This window comes from Ambystoma mexicanum, chromosome 10 (assembly GCF_040938575.1).
Source record: "Ambystoma mexicanum isolate Mex_15411 chromosome 10, UKY_AmexF1_1, whole genome shotgun sequence".
NCBI classification, from domain to species: domain Eukaryota; kingdom Metazoa; phylum Chordata; class Amphibia; order Caudata; family Ambystomatidae; genus Ambystoma; species Ambystoma mexicanum.
Genome location: NC_090932.1, coordinates 1,441,414,321 through 1,441,432,428, shown reverse-complemented (window position 1 = coordinate 1,441,432,428; position 18,108 = coordinate 1,441,414,321). Strand labels below are relative to the sequence as shown.

General features: G+C 48.4%; 1 protein-coding gene across 8 annotated transcripts in view; it reads right to left on the bottom strand.

Annotated features, from left to right (window-relative positions):
- Nucleotides 1-18,108, bottom strand: part of HECTD4 (HECT domain E3 ubiquitin protein ligase 4) — a 4,298,785-nt gene that overhangs the window by 1,253,588 nt on the left and 3,027,089 nt on the right. For all 8 annotated transcript variants that reach the window (XM_069619495.1, XM_069619492.1, XM_069619493.1 and 5 more), the window contains exon 55: nucleotides 1,465-1,625. In XM_069619495.1, the coding sequence (XP_069475596.1) occupies nucleotides 1,465-1,625 (161 nt within the window). The remainder of the gene's footprint in view (nucleotides 1-1,464; nucleotides 1,626-18,108) is intronic.

The following is an 18,108-nucleotide window of genomic DNA, read 5'->3' as shown; positions in this document are numbered from 1 at the left end:
GAGGAAATGCAAAGGGGAATGCAGACTGAGACAAGCAGGGAACATGGGGTGACATCAATTGGTCCCAGAAGAGTGCAAATGCAGCAGAGTGTCTTAATGGTCTTGATGACCCCTACACAGAGAAACCAACATGGCAGCACCTAGAATTTGCAAGCCTCCACTGCGAGTGCTCGGTTTCCATACTCGCTGTTGTACTGCAGCTGCACCCCAATTTCCAGGACACCTATGGGGGAGGCGCCAGCGTGGGTAGAGTAACCAAGAACGGCCTGACAGAACAGGTAGGCACCCGGACGTATGTTGCGCAGAACATATGACAGATGCTTGTTGAACAGTAGGGTCTTTCTGAAGTGTGCCATGGAGGAGTTATCTGCATCGGTAGCTTGCTCCAGAGACCGGTTGCATATGGGAAAAGGTATGTTACCATTTCTTACCCTCAACAGAGCTTGTTTGCAGCCTGGCAATGTTGTGGCTACCTTAGATGGTGAGTTTCGCCATCACGTGGAGTGGTGTTTTGGTTGTGACAGATTTATAGGTGAAGCAGGTGGTCTTTAACATGTTACATGCATAAGGGGGTAGCCAGTACAGCGCCTTAAATGTAGGGGTGTGTGGTTGAATTGTGTTGGCCCTGTGATGAGGCTTGGTGTAGCTCTTTGGCTTTCAGAGGTGTCAAGGTGGTACTCCTGCAAGTACAGCATTGCCACCATGCAGGTGTGGGATGAACAGCTTACATTTGGAGAGGAGTGCAAGCTAGCACCATGTTGTTGTGGACTTCTTGCCGATTTATGTTTTGAATGGAAGAGGACAATTAACAATAAAGATGAGGGATTTTGCACTTCAACCTTCATGTTAGTTAGCCACTTCTGGACTTAGGCATGCTTGGTGGGATTTCCGAGGCAAATTAATTTGGTCTTTTTCAAGGTGAGCTTCAATTAGGCGCTTGACATCCAGGCTTAGAAAGAGGACAAAGAGTGCTTGAGTTGATCGCTGTTGGTAAAGCCAGAGTATTGGTCTAGCTTGATGTCAGTGTTGGCAAAGAGGTCCTCCAGAGGTTCCATGAAGAGCTTGACAATGACCAGGGAGAGGGATAGTGACTTGTGGATCTCCCGCAGCTTACTGGAATATCATAACCATTTTGATTTTCAAAGAGAGGCATGTAAGTTGCTAGGAATTTTAAAAAGCGAGCAAGGACACTCAGTGTTTAATTCACCAATAAGCAGCTTTTGACACAATTAAAGGGACACATGCATTTACAGATAAGACACAGCTATCCCAATACACTGCACTAGTCACAGGAACACCTTGGTAAAATACAGTCCTCAATTTTCCGGTTCATCAGTCAATCAGCAAGTCTAAGTTAAAACTGCTATCCTATAAAGAACATAAACAAGAACAAAACGGGCATAGAGTTTAATATAGCTACTTTTATCCAGGCACTGCAAGTAGATGTCGTCATGTAATATTCACCTGTGAATCTGGATATTTGTACTATCCAGCGTGACCAGTCCATTTGTTGCAGTTCTCCTATATCCCACAGGTGGTCGTTCTAACATGTCAATGGGATACCAATATCTTACCAATACGCCTTCACTTCTCAGGTATGTCTCAACTTGCACCAGTTCATTTACCTGCAATAAAAAAATTAGGTATCTGAATGGTTGTGACTTACATAACCTAAAGAGATTACCATACTTCTCTGCCAATAAAGTTCCTACTGTGGCAATGGTTGATAAAAGGTTAGTGATGACTCTTCGCCAACAAATACAAATTTTGTTTTCAAGACTCCAATACCTTCCTTAACTTAAAAAAGTTGCCCTTCCATAGTAGTCTTCCCTACCCACTGTTTTGCTTGCCCATGTTCTGTGTTCATCACATATCCATCTATTAACTTTTTTTTTATTTTAACAGATTTATTGGAAGAAGAATGCTAGCATAGATAACAGTACAAATTAATTGTCAAAAGTACAGACACACAAAGAGAGGAGGGGGATAGAGGAATAATCAGTGGATACCTAGAATGTTTAAGCAACTATAACATATAGTTTCTGATATACTTCAACAGTACATTTCTAAACAGCAAACCCATGGTCACAATTGTTCTCTAGAGCGTATTGTTTTACCAAATCTTCAGGCCATAATAACATGTTTTAATGAGACTTTACAAGATTTTACAAAAGGTGGAAATTCCAAAAGCGCAGTTCTCTCAGTCCCGCTTTGAACATACTTACTGGTGCCTAATATGTCCGGGTTAACTGGTTTTGTTTAATTGTTACTATTTTTACATTCATGGTCAAAACCTTAAGATAAAATGTCGTGATTGACGAGATATTGGGCATCTCACTCCATTTTAATTCATAATTATTATATTATAACCCTGGGTGGACGCAGAAGCCAATGCACTTACTTGGATCATGGCCATGTTCCGAGCAAGCTCAGAGCTCAAAGAGCCCACCCGACCTTCTCTATACCTGCCCTTCAATCTCTGCTCCTTCCCCCCCTTCTCTCCCCTCCCCACCTACCTGCTTTCTCTGGTGCTGTTGCACTCCCACTTCTTGGACAACCATGGAACTGGAACAGGGGCTCTGAATGGAGCCCCGCCTTCCGGTTTTGTGGTGCCATCTTAGGTAAGTATTTGCTTTGAATGAACAGGACGCAGGGAGCACGTCCCATTTTATTAAAACAAAATAGATTGCCATCAGCACCCCAGACTTTTGGATTAAAACACATGGAGCTAATAAGCAACACCACCCGATCCGGCCCACCTGATCAGGTAGTAACGGCACCAGGGCCCATTGTTAAGGCCTGAGGGCTCACTCACGAGCAACAGAGCACTGAATGAATTTAACCAATCATCAAGCAAACATTAATTATAATCATCAAAGTACAGTAAAAGGATGGGGGAGTGCCCAAAATACATCAAGTTTTTGGAAGAGCCAGGTCTTCAGTTCTTTCCTAAACTGAAGGATATGTTGAGCAGTCCAGATTGCAACCGGGAGGGCATTCCAGAGGACCGGAGCATAGCATTTTCCTTGCTGGGAAGTCTAGTTTACAGTATAGTAAAAGTCTTACTGTGAGATGATGGTGTTTCACTTGGTTTTAGTTTGGCCGTCAGGTCTGCGTTGGTTGTCTTGTAAGTGAGGTATGCAGTTTTGTACCAGATCTGTGGTGAATCTTGTGGAATCACCCCTGAAATCCCCGTTAGTGGTCCCCTCCCATATGACCAGGGAAAGTCAAACACTACCTGATCCTAGAGGTGGTATCATGAGGGAGGACCATATAGAAGGAGAAATATATTTTAGAGTGACTCCAGTAATAAAGAAACATGATTCTTCCAGTCTACCTGAAACCCAAATAGTTCAAACACTGATGGCTTATTGTAAAGTGGAGCGAAGTGTTATAATCCATAATCCACAAAATGTTGACATAACCTCTTCCGACCCTGGCAATAACTATTCCAAAAAGTATCTACAACCATATTGGCCTGAGAAGCCTAGAAAATATATTGACTCCAATTCCCATAACCGCTAGGGTACTGAGACCAAGAAGAAGAACATAAAGTCAATGTGTAGGAAATTTAACTTTGAGCGTGAAGTGCAGTCTAGTTGTCCTAGGCTAAATCTGCTGCCCGGGATATTTAAAACTGAAGGTTGCCAACAGCTGGAAGATCGAGGAGGAAGCAAGGAGAAAAGGAGAATGGTTGCAGAGTACGCTGCACTGGAAGTGAGACCGAGAGCAGAGGCAGTCCACGGGAAAGGAGCAGCAGAGAGCGCAGTGAACATTTTCCTGCAGCAGGATGGCAGCATTCTGAACAGAAGGGGAGAAACGCTGGACAGAAAATATGAACGAAGCGCAGCAGGGGAGACGCGGCCCTGCTAAGCAGCGCAGGTTTCAACGGAGAAGGAAGCAAACGCTGACATGGGAACCAGAGGAGCCTCTGCTCACTGGGGAAGCCGGCCTCATGACAGACTAGCAGCGACAGCATACTTTAGTTGTGAGTCAGCCTCAGAGTGAGAGGTGCCCCGGGACATGCAGAAACAGTGAAAGGTTTGAAGGACATTTTTGAATATCGACTGAAGCAAATTAAAAAGGCAAACATGGTACAATTCTCCTGACATGAAATGTCAGTTAGGGGAACAAGCATTGACAAGAGCCACAAGCGATTGAAAGAAAGGTTGACAGACAGAGCTTAAGCAACCCCTCATATATTAGATATCAACATGGGGGAAATTGGTGCAAGTAACCACTCAAGTCAACAAGCTGTGTTGGTGAAATCTGTGTGAATCAAGAAGAAGATATTCCCGGCAGGGGGTAAACCAAGATATCATGAGATTTTCTTTTGCAGTTAAAGAGATATCCCTGACATGAGAGAGAACCAGGATATCGAGAAGTTTTCTTTTTGCAGTTAAAGAGATATTCCTGGCAGGACAGTAAATCAGGATTGAGTTGAGAAAAGTGTTCCATGAAAGAGACATTGGGTTTTCTCATTTTGAGAAAGGGGTTCTATGAAGGAGATATATAGTTTTGCCATCTTAAGAAAAGTGTTCTGTGGAAAGGATATGTGTTCTGCTATTCTGACAACAGCATTCTATAGATGAGATATTCCTGATTTGCTAATCGAAGGAAGACATTTTCTTTTTTGGGCAGAGACATATTCTCATTTGGACAGAACATTATTGGAACAACATACATCCAATAGGCATCATGAATTTATTGAAGGGAAGGGAGCCAACTCCTGAACATAAGGATTGCTTTGTTGGAATCACTTATTTGAACTTTCACACTTGTTAAGTTGGAACCAGAGACATTTACTGTACACACATTTTGTACATGTTAGTACGAGGGTCAGATATAGGTTGGACACAAGTTCAGCTTGGTTTAGCTTCAGTTCTGTAGGTTGGGACATTTTCATTAGGATAGGGAAAGATAGGCCTTTATCCCACCCTTTTTGCTTTAATTAACATGGAGAATGCCAATAACCCTACAACTTTGTGTCAGTCTCTCATTTCTGACCCCTCACAGATCCTAGTCGAGATGGAGAGCCTGTGCTTAAAATGGGGCTGATCAGATTTCCAAGTGCCGGTGATGAGGTAAGCCACAGCATGGTGGACCACTTTGAAGGGGCCAGGTGTGCAGCCAGGAGACCTACAAGAAGGGCATTTGTCCAGTCGATATGCAAGATCATTAGGGCCTGCACCAGCTTTAAGACGTCATGAGGAAAGAGGAAGGGCTTGATCTTGCAGAGTAGAGTGATCAGGCACAAAAGATTGAGCATTTTTTTTCGAAATGTTGTTGGAAGGATAGAATGTTATTCACAAAGAAGTGTAGGGATATTTCTGAGTGGATGAGTTGATGGTTGAACGCATCCAAGCACATTTTGTCCAGCCAACTTGGATTAGGTTTCTGCTTAGAGGAGTGGCCCAAGAGTTTGAATTCAGTCTTGGTGGGGTTCAGATTTAAATAGGCACTGCTCATCCATCTTTGAATGGTTTTAAGGCATGAGTGAACGCAAGTTATATCTTATATCTTGGGTGCCCTTGACTTTCAGGTACAATTAAGTATCATCTGCGTACTGGTGTACCAAAATGTTGGTGGGGGACCCCATCCACGCTCTTAATTCAAGATATGACTTCTCTCCAGTAATATTGCACAATAGGGCATCCCCACCACATAGGAGCATAGTCACCCCTCGTCCAGTAACACTTCGAACAGCGCAAGTCATACCCCTTGTACATCTTGACCAAGATGGCCGGTGGGTAGTGCCACCTGTGAGTACATTTTAAGACCTGGTGCCTATAATGTAGGGAGACCGTCGAGCACAAGACTTTTCTACACATCCGCGTCCACAAGGCATCATCAATGCCACTCCCCAGATCTTGTGCCCATCTGTTCCTGGCAGGCAATGGGTCCCTTGGTTCCGTCTACAGTATCGCCCTATATAACTGAGCAATAAGCCCCCAGAAATCTGCCATCGTAATCAAGAGCTGTTCAAAGTCCATCAGCCCACCCTGTAAGTTATCACTCCATTAACGATCCGCCAGCACCTCCTTCAGATGAAGGTAGCAAATACGGACAGCTTTCCAATACCCAGTCATTCCTCAAGTTTACCTTACGAGACAAAGGTCCCATCCTCCCACATTTGTCCAGCCCTGCTCAGCCCTGCCTCTTACCAAAGCTGAAACGCCATGGGCTCCTCAACCCTATCCCGCAGTGGCGGGGCCCAGATGCAACTCAAGGGAAATAGCCATGTGGAGAGCCATCAAGTATCTCCCCCACATAACATCCAAAACTGTGTGCTGGACCACTATCCTAGGGATTCGGGACCGGGGTACCCATAACCACTCCCCCAGAAAACCCTTGAGCCAGAATCGTGTTATCTATCTGCAGCCATTGCTTTTCGGACTGAGGGTCTAGGTGGTCAACCAACACGTGGAGCTGGGCTGCCCTGTAATAGGTTGGGAGATCAGGGAACCCTACTCCCCTTTTCTTCCCTCAGTAGAGTCAATGCCCTGTATGCAACCCTGTGCTTCGCCCCCGTCCACAGAAACTTCATATAAAAAAGACCACAGAATCACCACCAGGAGCATTTTGAATAAATAAAAAAAATGTGGGAAGCACCAGCATTTTAACCCAGTTCAGGTGTGCCATCCACAAAAGATTTACCCTCGCCCACCTGTCCAAGTCCTTTTGCACTGCAGACCATAGTGGCAGGTAATTCTTTGCAAAGAGATTCCCGTAATGGCGCACAATCTGCACCACCAGATACCGAAAGCAATCCTCTTGCACCGGAAATGGCAGCCCCGCAATGTATTCCCTATCGACCACCGATAGTCCGCAGGCCGCAAAGGCCACCTATTTCTCCAAACTGACTTTAAAGCCGGATAACTCCCCACACCATGCTAGACTCTCCAACAGACGTAGCACCAAGGGAGTGGGACTGGTGCTGTAGAGCAAGGCATCATCTGCAAAGAGATTACGTTTATGTTCCTGCCCTCCTATCGGGTCCCCCGAGATTCCCTCGTCCTTTCTCACCATTACTGCCCATGGCTCCATGACCAATGCATAAAGCAACGGGAAGAGCGGACCTCTCTGTCTCATACCCCTTTGCAGCTGAAAGGTTCAGAGAGTCACTCCCGTTCACCACCACCCTAGCTGTCGATTTTGGAATATAGAGCCTCAATCCACCTATCCCTACGGCCGAGACAACTTCCCCCATGTAGGCCCAGCTCACCCGATCAAAGGCCTTCTCAGCATCTAGGGCAAGGAGTAGGGAACCCTCTCATCACTGCCAGCGCATTGAGAATGTTTAACGTTTTGCATATGTTGTCAGAGCCCTGCCTGTGCATAACAAAGCTGTCTGGTCCAAAATAATCGACTGTGGTAAGTGAGGCTCCAGTCGGGAAGCAAGTACTCTAGCAAAAAGGTTTTGCATCCACATTTAGCAGGGAGATGGGTCTATACGAAGCACAGCTAGTGTGATCCTTGCCAGTTTTGGGATAACTGCTATTAAGGCCTGCAGAAACGTAAGTGGTTTTGTGCCTTTCCCGCAAAGGGTTTAAAGAGCTTGGCCAAGGGTGCCACCAGCAGGGACTGGTACTGCTTCTAAAAGTCTGCAGTAAACCCATCCCCCCCGAGGAGCCTTGTCCGCCTTTATATTTTGGCTCACCAGCAACACCTCTTCCCTCATTACCTCTGCCTCCAGGGCCTTACCTTCTGCTGCCATGAGTTTGGGGATTTGCAGATCGTCGATAGCCATGCACCTTCTCACGCACTGCTTCTACCAGCTGGGCATACAGCTGCCGATAACAAGTCACTGATTGGGCCGGGATGTGTCCGCCCTCTACCCATCATGACCCTGTCTGCTCCGCATATCTGATCCACTCTCCTTTCCCCCCCCCGACATCCCTGCACTCTGTTCACCAGAAACGTGCCCACCACATCGCCCTTTTTGTCGAATTTCTGCATGCGTGAATCTCACCCTCTTAACCACCTCACCTGTTGATATTGAGTGGAGCTCCTGCCTCTTGTCCCTCATCTTGCCAAGGAGATTCTCCCTATGGGAATGTACGAGCTGGCATCTCAAAGCTTTCAATTCCTCCCAAAACCTACCTTCTACCAGCCCCCTCCCTCTCTTTTTCCTTGCCCCTTCAGCGATGAGCAGACCCCGTAACTGAGGTCTTGGCTGCCTCCCACACCGTAGCTATGGGCACTTGCCCACTGTCATTAACTTCAAAGTACGCCCCTATCTCTTTCCCCAGGAAATCCTGAAACACCCGGTCTCTCACCAACGTATCATTACACTCCCACCTTGGCTTCCACCTATGAGGTCTCGCCACCACCACCATCTCGTGGTCCGACCACGTTATCACCTCTACTTTAGGTGCACCTACATCTGCCTGCTCCTCTGCTCCTGCGGGACCAGCAGGAGGTCTATCCAGGTATATATCTGGTGCAGAGGGGGGGAAAAAGGCATAGCCTTCCGGTCCTGGAAAGTCACCCTGCCAAACATCAGCCCAGAAGCGATCCTTTAGGAGGTAACCAAAGTCAGCATTGTCCTTGCTCACTTTCCTCGGACCTCCCCCCTTTGCCGACCACCAATTTCACCCAACATCAGGTCGGCTATAATATTAAAGTCGCCCTCCAGAAGCATGACCCCTTCTGCCCAGTTTTTCAATACAGCAAAAATCTGTCGTATGAATCGCACCTGTCCTATGTTGGGTGCGTACAATTCAGCCAATGTGATGCTAACTACTTTATGTAGTCCCTTAATCCCCAGGAACTGTCCCTCAAACCCTCTCATGAGCTGAACCTCCCAGCAAAATACCCACTCTTCTTTCCTCCGTGCGATCTTTATGCGAAACCCGGACACTTCCAATGAACTTATCCTTTTATTGCGGATTCCACCCCCTGCTTATAATGGGTCTCCTGCAAAAAGAGAACCACCAGACGCTGCTTACGGAACACCTTGCTAATTAACGACCTCATGTTCTGGGAGTTAAGTCCTTTACATTTAGAGTGGCAACCATCACCTCAGCCATAGCCCTTCTTTACCGGTCGCCGCACACCCCTCCAGCCTCCCATAGAGTAGCCGCCCTTTCCTTCTGTGTGAGTCGCTGCATGAAATCCACCCCCTGCCCCTCCTCTCCCCATCCCTAAAACAAAACTCCTCCCCTCATTCCCCGCCTTCCCCTATTTGAGGCGTTCCACTGCATGTCCCAAAAATCCTTGTCACACCAGACAAACCATCAGGGATACAACCCCTACCCTGGCTGCACTAGGTTCCCCACCAATCTCCATCAGGCAACCACAAGCTCCCGTAACACCACCATTACTCACTCCAAAACAGAACTAAATCAAGGCCAACATCAGCATCACACCAACTCCCCACTCAGCCTGCCTCTCTTCCCTGCCCTCTCCCAGAACAAAACATTAGAAAATCACCTTTTAACTCCACAGAGTTCACACCCCCTTGTCCCCCATCCCCCACCCGGGGTTGAGGAAGACCCCAGGAGCAGAGTCCCGAGGCAAACCAAGAAACATAAGGGTCATTGTAGCACATTGAACACCCCCTTATGTGTCGTCTTTCTGGGATGAGGGGGTGTTGAGTCCCTGGAATTTCCTGGCCTTGTGGACTTTGTATCTTCCCAGGTTGGCCTTCCGACACTGAGCTCTTTAGGAGATCCAGGCCCACTCTTGCCCTCCTCCTGGGGTTTTCACATTGAGGCCCAATCAAGTCCTCCATGGGGCGCCTAATGTCTTCCTCCTTTACCAGTTGGTGTCTCTCACCCTCCCAATCAAACACTAGCGCAAAGGGATATCCCCACCATTATTTCACCCCTTCTCCTGGAGCCACGTGGTGAGGGGGCTGCATTTCTTACATCTCAACAGTGTGTGGGCCTGCAAGTCCAAAAAGCTAGCTAGCCTGGAGTCTCCATACTCAACGTCACCCATGCATTGTGCCTTCTCAAGGATTTTCAGTTTGTCGCCATAAGAGTGCAGCAGAGCAAGGACCGAGCGTGGCCCTCTGCTCCTACCACCAGCTCGATGCATTCTGTCCAGGGTTACCAGCTCACCTTCCTTGGAGCCCAGGCCCATACCTATGATCTCCTGAATCTTTTGTTCCATGCCAGCAGGAGACTCCCCTTTTTTCTCCCACAGTCTGAAGAACCAGAGATTATTTTGCCTTTGCCAGTTTTCAATGTCATCCACTTTGCAGCACAATTCCTCCCCCGTTTTTCAACCTCCAGAAAAAGCACCTCTGTCTGCACTTCCAGGATCCCCAATGAAGTCCGATTAACCTCCACCCACTCCACCCTTTCCTCCAAAGTGACAACCTTTGCTGAGAAGTCGCCACTTTGGCCCTTATGTCCTTCCGCTTCCTACGTATTTCCTCCAAGAGGGCCTGAATTCAACTTAATTTCACCAATCTCTGCAGTGCAGGGGTGGGGGCCTTCACCCCCCCTTAGCCTTTGCCATCTCTTTGCCGTCCGAGCAATGGAACTGCACAAGGGTGTCTCTCCAGCTCATCCTCTTGGCTCCTCCCAATCCAGGTTGGGCAACGCTCAGGCTGGCGCACCACCGTCTTTGGTCTTCTTGGTCCCACTTTCCCCCTCTGCTGGTGGGGTGCAAAAGTCCAACCGGGCCTCCTGTTAGCCCAGCCTTTCAATACCGGGCGGTCTCCTCAATGGGCCTCTAAGGTGGCGATGGCCTGCCCGCACAATGAACTACCTATAATCCTGCAAGTCTGGCCAGCCGCCCGCGTCCGCCTTCACTGTTCCTGCACACAGAAGGGAGTGCCACTGCGTCCCGGACACAGGCATGCTTACCGACTCCTGCACTGTCCAGGCCACACTGCTACCCTCTGCAACACTGTGCCCTGCTCAACAACCCTCCACCGTGCTTTCCAGCAGCCCCACTGTCCTCCTGCTTGGGGGGACCTGCACGCTACCGCCACCTTCAACAGGTGAATGTGCTCGGCCATCTTCCTAGCTGGCTTCTCAATGTTACTCCCACTGCTACAGTCCAAACCTCTGCTACCAACAGTCTCCCTCAACGCTGGTGCTGGCGGTTTCAGGTTTCTTCACCCACCTTGGGTCCTGCAGAGTTTGCCGGCTAGCCACTCTCGGCAATCCAAACAGTGGCAGCTATAGTGAGACCGCCTCCGCTAAACAAGCTCCTGTCCAGCCAGAGCGCCTTTGGGGACGCCACATATCTTGGGCTCAAAAAGATGTGGCTCCACAGATGATCTTGGTGTGTGGTAAGTCTGTGCACCCGCCGGTGGCGAGCTGCCCGTCCACTGCACCTCGCCAACAGCAGGACGGGCTGCGGCCAGCACAGTGCTTTCCTCCTGTCACTGCTGCACTCCGGGGAGGGGGGCCGTCAATTGGAGAACCAGCTCGGGACCCAGAGAGGACTGTTCCAAGGGCCCTCCAATCTCTGGCCCCTCATCAGATCTGCAGGTCTGCCAGCACCAGTCAGCCTTGATCACACAGCGCTTGCAGGGATGCGTGGCTGCAGGCAAGAGGCTCCACTCCGCTACCACCAAGCCGCTCGCAACGCACTCTGTGCAGGCCTCAACTCTTCGGTCCTCGTTTTGCTGGCTTGCGGTGTGACAGCTACTCCGATACCCATACCACCATACCCATACCACCAGTGCAACACTGCCTCTGACATTAAGAGACCCTGGTTTTAAGGGCACTGAACGCCCCAACTCTGTTCAAACTCCACAAATTACCAGGGCAGGTGACAGAGCTTGGCGCTTAGGTAGCCATTTTGCCTGCGCCCGAGGAACTTTTTACTACATCATATTATACGTTTTACACCCAATGTAGTCCAGTAAGGAGGGCACGTCTGCCGGTAACCAGTGATTTCACTACAAGAAAAAATAAAGAGTCAATAATAGAAGGTGTAATAATGAAATTCTAAAAAGCGAGGGTAAAAAACATCAAATCGACGAACATGTAAAAATGAAGATTTGCATGAGGGAATTTGATTACAAAAACATGTCTCTGTAGAGTTTAGTTAAAAAAAAAATGTAAAAAGGGAAAAAGGGTAGGACTATGGGAAAGGGGCTTCAGGCAGTCCCCACCACCCCCACACTCCCCCTTAGAGAGGTATTTGTAAGTCAGGTGTTGATGGTATGCATTTTGGGTGAGGGAAAGGACAGGAAACAAACTTACAAACATTTTATCTACACAAATGCATTATTGGAAGAACCTCAAGAGGGCACTCTGACACCATAGATTGTAAATGCAGGTAGCACTGAAAAGGAGAACGCGATATTTTTCCCTAAAGTTGTTTGCGGATTGATAAAAATGGTAAAATCACATAAAATTGCATCTGCCCTGATGCTTATCCACCCTGTCCTCTGGCACAGTGCTGATAACACTTAAGGCAACATGCTACAGGCGAGCTTCGACACAGAGTTGGCCTATAAAAAGGGGGAGGCGGGTTGGGAGACTAACTTGGCAAAGTGCCCGAAGCCAGTTAGTTGTTCTCCATTAGGGCCACAAAAGTTAAATTACGCATCATTCAACGCTCCCAGTTAGTGACTGGAAGGCCCGCAGACGGTAACCATAAATTACCAAATCATTTACTATGTTTATTGCTGCTTACGACCTGTATCGACTGTTGGATTAATTTGGACTGTTAGGCAGAATCCTGTGCAGTGCCCTTAGGGACCACTACACACAATTAAGACTACAAGTGGTAATACAAGTTCACCTTTGGTACAAGCCTGTACTACACTGTTAAAGTGGTAGCGGTAGCGAAGCAGCCAGACTTATCTCAAGAGTAAATGAGCAGTAGTAGAAATTACACAAAGGACACAATTACTGTGACTCAAGCAAACACTGACTCAAGGTTTCAGGTATAAAATAGAAGTACATTTATTTTAAACCATCTGTTCACAAAACACTTCACTTATATAAATTCAAAACCACATGTAAAATATACTACACACAACCCATTCCACTTGTTCCAGCAAATTCAAGGTAAGTACATTAAGATTTGACAGACCGGTGTTGCGATACAAACGCGTACCCGCGAATAGAAATGCTCACGAAGTTAAAACACACTTTGTACTTTAGAATTTCAAACAAGGGAAAGGGGGATGAAATCACAAGAAATACTTTTGTCAAGGCAAGGGAATCGGAGGACTCGTTCAAAGATACAGATTAAAGTCAATAGGGCTGCACCAGTGTCAATGGAGCAGATGCTCAGTTGCAGAGGATCACATGTTGAACAGTTCGAGATTCGAGATGCCAAGAGTACTTAGATATTGTCAGATGGAAGGAAAAGTTATAAGAGGGAAGGAAGAAGGAACAAATCTTTGTGGAGGAAAAGGGTTCACCCCGATTCCAGATGGTCAGTCGGAGAGAACAACCAAATGTGCACAGTACCTTATTCTGTTGGAGAAAGCTGGTGCCACGGCAGTTGTTCCTGGTAGTTCCTGCAGACTCACGGTTCTTGCGGCTTCAGTCATGGGGACAAGAAGGACGACGTCTGGAGCGATCTGCACTACCCAGGGATGAAGCCAGCAGCAGCAAAAAAGACAACGGTGAATAAAAGGTGCGCTCCTTTAAATCAGGAGAGGGCTCTTTTGATGGCTATCTGGACCACTACAGCACAGCAGTGATTTCGACCCAGGAGAGGATTCTCTGACTTTAGAAAAGGGTGAGCTGGTTGATCCCACCAGGCTCAAGGGAAGAAGACTCCGGACTGGATTTTCTCTTGTCGTCGAAAGGTAGATAGCTCAAGACTGCAGCAGGGCTTCACCTGGACTCGGGGTCGCAGCAGCCGTCTTCTTCTCCGCTTATCTTTGGTTCTTGGCACTTCCAGTGGCGACTCTGCCTTCTAGCCCAAGAGTCCTGCTTTTTATGCCAAAATCCCCCATTCACACAGCCTGGCTGTCAATCACTCAGCAGGGGGGTTGTCCAGCCCGGACAACCACCTCAGCCAAGCAACACAAAGCGCGACTTGGGTCTCCAAGGAGACACTGTGCAGGCAGTGACTACACTCATCCCTCACATTCTGCCCACCTAGACACCCAGACGCCAAAGGAGGGCTTCTGGTCAGAAGCCCGGCAAAGGTCGGCAAACAAAGGAGGCAAACCTGGTTTGCCGCGCAAAGAAAGACCCAAGAAATGTTAAAAAAAAGAAATGGCGATTAAACCCAACCGGAGCCGAAATAAAAAGTATTTGGGTGAGCGGGTTTATAGTTCGAGGCTACTAAAATAGCCTAAAACAGTACAACGTTATGTAATATAATCGCAGGAAAATTAGGGTAGATACCACTGCCACCAGCCGAGTCTTAATGTTAAGGGAGCGAAACAATGCTCCAAGAGGCATGGATAAAAAGGGCTAAGAGTTAACCCTCTCCAATACTCCATATGAGATGGGGTGTACTGGATCCGTGGTAAAAGTGACTATGTAAAGTTAATGGCAACTTAACCCTTTTCTGGGGGACAGTAGTCAGCCCCAGAAAATGGAGTCGGTGAGAAGTCTAAGAGACAACCATGTGTCACTGCACTGAGGGTGCTGTGTAACACACAAAGAGTGGGGCTCCTGAAGTGGTGTACTCCAGAGTCCACAATCACAAAAACAGTTGAAATACACAACAGGTAAGAGTTGGGAAAAAGCTCACACTCTTACCAGGTGGAAAAAATAAACTCCAGAAATCCAGCAAAGCTGCTGAGGGACTCACTAGGTTAGGGAAATTAGTCATAGAATGAGAATTCTCCCTAACATGGACCCAGACCCAGTTTACATATAAGGACGTCTAAGAGCCTATTCGATCATTAGGGCTGGCGGGCTGAACTCTCAAACGGACAAATATTAGGCAACGGTTGCTGCCATCGAATCCCTCCTACATGTACATATGTGTCAAGCTCCTGCTTCGCACACTTACCTCTTCTGCTCCAATGCACCGAGGCCACCTCCTCCAAATTGTGATGTCGGGCCCTCCGTGGTTGCAGAGTCCCGGCAGAATGTGAGGGTCTGTCAAGCCCTGGTGGCGCTGCGCAGCACTGCAGAAAAATACGACCACTTGGTAAGGTGCATAAACCCGGACTGGCGCGCACACGCCAGTTCCGGTGATTCCTTTATTTTCTCTGCCCCCGCCCCTGACACGTGACCGGGTTTCTTCTGGCACGTGACACCACATTCCTCCCAAACTTGGAATTTTTTTTCTCGATTATCAACAGTAACATATCAAAACAGGTGTAGTCTATTGTAGTCTCTCTGAGCGTGCGTTGACAGGCTTGCACAATGGTAGACTCCTTTTATGACGTACCCTTGGAGGCGGGAGGAAGGTCTCGGCCTTTCCCCTCAGATGATGCCTCTCGGATTTGGCCGCTGGAGGGTCTTCTGGCCTGGCTTCACCCTCATACGGGTTTGGTCTCCTTGGCTCTTGGGGTATGTCGTAGGCTCCGGGTGTCTCATGGTCATCTGGCCGACTTGGTGATCTGGGTCCTTCTCTTGGGAACCTCTGGCCTTCTTCCCACAATTCCATCGGTACTCTCCGAAAATATATGTTCCTGGTTACTGTCTCACCTCCCCTGGTGGCTGTGATCATACTGTGTTTTGCTGCACTGACGGGACAGGGCTGGAATTCAAAGTTCAGAGACATCTTCTTGGGCATAGCCCGGTTCTTGACCACTACAGTGTCTCCTGGTATCAGTTCACGGTGGCAGGCACGCCGAGTGAGACTCTCTTGTTTGTTCCATTTGACCCTTCTTGCCTCTATGGCTGGGAGGTCTGGGTCGGGTGCCACCCACTTCAGGTGAATGGGAAGTTCAGCTTGTACTGGTATTCCGAACATAAGTGCAGCTGGGCTGATCCCTGTCGAGGAGTGTGGGGTTTGACGGAGGGTCCTCAGGAAGCAATATACTGCCTTCAGCCAGGAGTGGCCTCGCTCCTTTGCGATGCGAATAACTTTGTTGAGCTATCCCATGAATCGTTTGGCGTCCCTATTGGCTTGTGGTCATCCTGGGGTGATCCGCTTGTGTCGTATGTTGAGATGAATTGGTGTAATTCTTGGCTGGTGAAGGGCAGCCCGTTGTCACTTTTGATCTTTGATGGGATTCCGTGTATTGCAAATATTTTCTCTAAATCTAGAGTCATGGTCTCCGCGTTGGTGGATGCCACGTGCTCAACCTCAGGATATCGGCTGAATTCATCTACTAGGACGAGTAGGTAGCCTTTCCCTGTGATGGTGCAGTAATCTATGCTGACGGCTTCCCACCGTTTGCTGCTCCTCGGGGAGCTCAGCCCTCTGCACAGGACTCCAACAAGATCCATCACTCGCTGTTGCATGTGGGCATCCACATCCTGGACTTCAAGTATGCTGTGGTTTTTACGATTCCTTGATGCCCTTGTGGGCTAGTTTAAGTGCGATTTCTTCCAGTTTTGTGGGTAGAATGATTCGGTGTCCTTTGAGTACCACCCCTTCGGGGGCTATGATAAGTTTGTGGCGGATTCCGAATAGTGTTTGCAGTTTCTCTTGGGCGGATGTTGTGCGCTGGGCCATAGAGGTTAGGAAGTTCTTTCAGTTTCCAGTTTGGATGGCAAGAGTGGTGTGGGTCAGGATGCCGTCTGCCTCGGTATCGTTGTCTATCTCCTGCAAGGTCAGGGCCCACGGTCGAGCACAGGCAACCACGTGGCACAAGTGTTCGTCTGTTTCCGCAACGTGTCGTTCTTCCTGGTCGGTGGCGGGCCGCGGGACAAGTAGTCGGCTGGGTTATCCGCTCCCGCTCTGTACTCCACTTCTATGTTGTAGGGTTGGAGTTTTAGCATCCACTTCTCGATGCGTGCCGGGGGGCGGTGGTGCTGAGCCTTTGAATATCGGGATGAGGGGCTTGTGGTGGGAGAACACCTTCGCTCGTTTGCCTAGTAGATAGATTTTGAAGTGTCTGCATCCCCACAGGATTGCGAGGGTCTCTTTCTCTATATGCGCGTAATTTTGTTCTGTCTTGGTTAGCGCACGACTGGCAAAAGCGATGGGGTGTACGTTACCTTCTTTGTCCGTTTGCGTGAGCACGGCCCCTAAACCAACTGGGCTGGTGTCAACCAGGAGTTCAGTGTGTCTCTCAATATCAAAGAACGCCTTTGTTGTGGAGGCGGACAGCGTGTCTTTAATCCGTTAGAATGCCTGTTGATGGGTGGACGACCACTCCCACTTCACTTCTGGTCTTTTTTTGTTAGTTCGCGGAGAGGGCTTGCTATGGCGGCGAGGTCTGGGAAGAATCTCGCACAGTACGTTGCCATTCCCATGAAGCTCCTCATTTCTGTGGCGGTTTGTGGGGCCTTGGTGTTTTGGATATCGTTACCTTTGACTGGATCTGGTGACACTCCACTTGCGTTAAAGATGTACCCAAAGAAACAGAGTTCTTCCCTTCCAAATTCGCACTTCTCGGCATTCAGGGTTAGTCCAGCTTCTTCCAGCCTGCGTAGAACCGCAGCAAGGCGCTTATGGTGTTCTTTTTCGTTTGTTGCATATACGATGATGTCGTCACTGATGTTTGTTGTCCCTTCTAGGCCATTGAGGACTTTCCGGATCTCGTACTGAAATACTTCAGCTGCCGACCATACTCCGAAATTTAGGCGCTTGTATCTTCTCAGTCCGAGGTGGGAGGAGAAGGTGGTGATGTACCTCGATTCCCTGGCCAGTTTGAATTGGTGGTATCCGGACCTGAGGTCGAGCTTGCTGAATATTGTCGCCCCTGTCAGGCGATGAGTTCGTCTATGGTTGGCGTGATGCGACGTTCCCTCCCAATGGCCGCATTAGGGAGTCTCATATCGATGCAGATACGTACTGCGTTGGGTTGTTTGGGTTTTGGAGCTACCACCATGGAGGATACCCACGGGGTTTGCCCTGAGGTCTTCTCCATTATGCCTGCCTTTTCCAGTTTGTAGAGTTCTTTTTCTACGGCCTCCCTCATGTGGAACGGCACTCAGCGATGACACACTGCTTTTGGTTCGATGGTAGGGTCAATATGGAGTTTGATGGATCGGCCCTTCAGGCAGCCAATGCCCTGGAATACTTTCTGGTGTTTTTCTAGTAGGTCATTGATTTCCGTGTGTTGGATTCTGAAGGCAAATTGTACGAGCTGCAGTT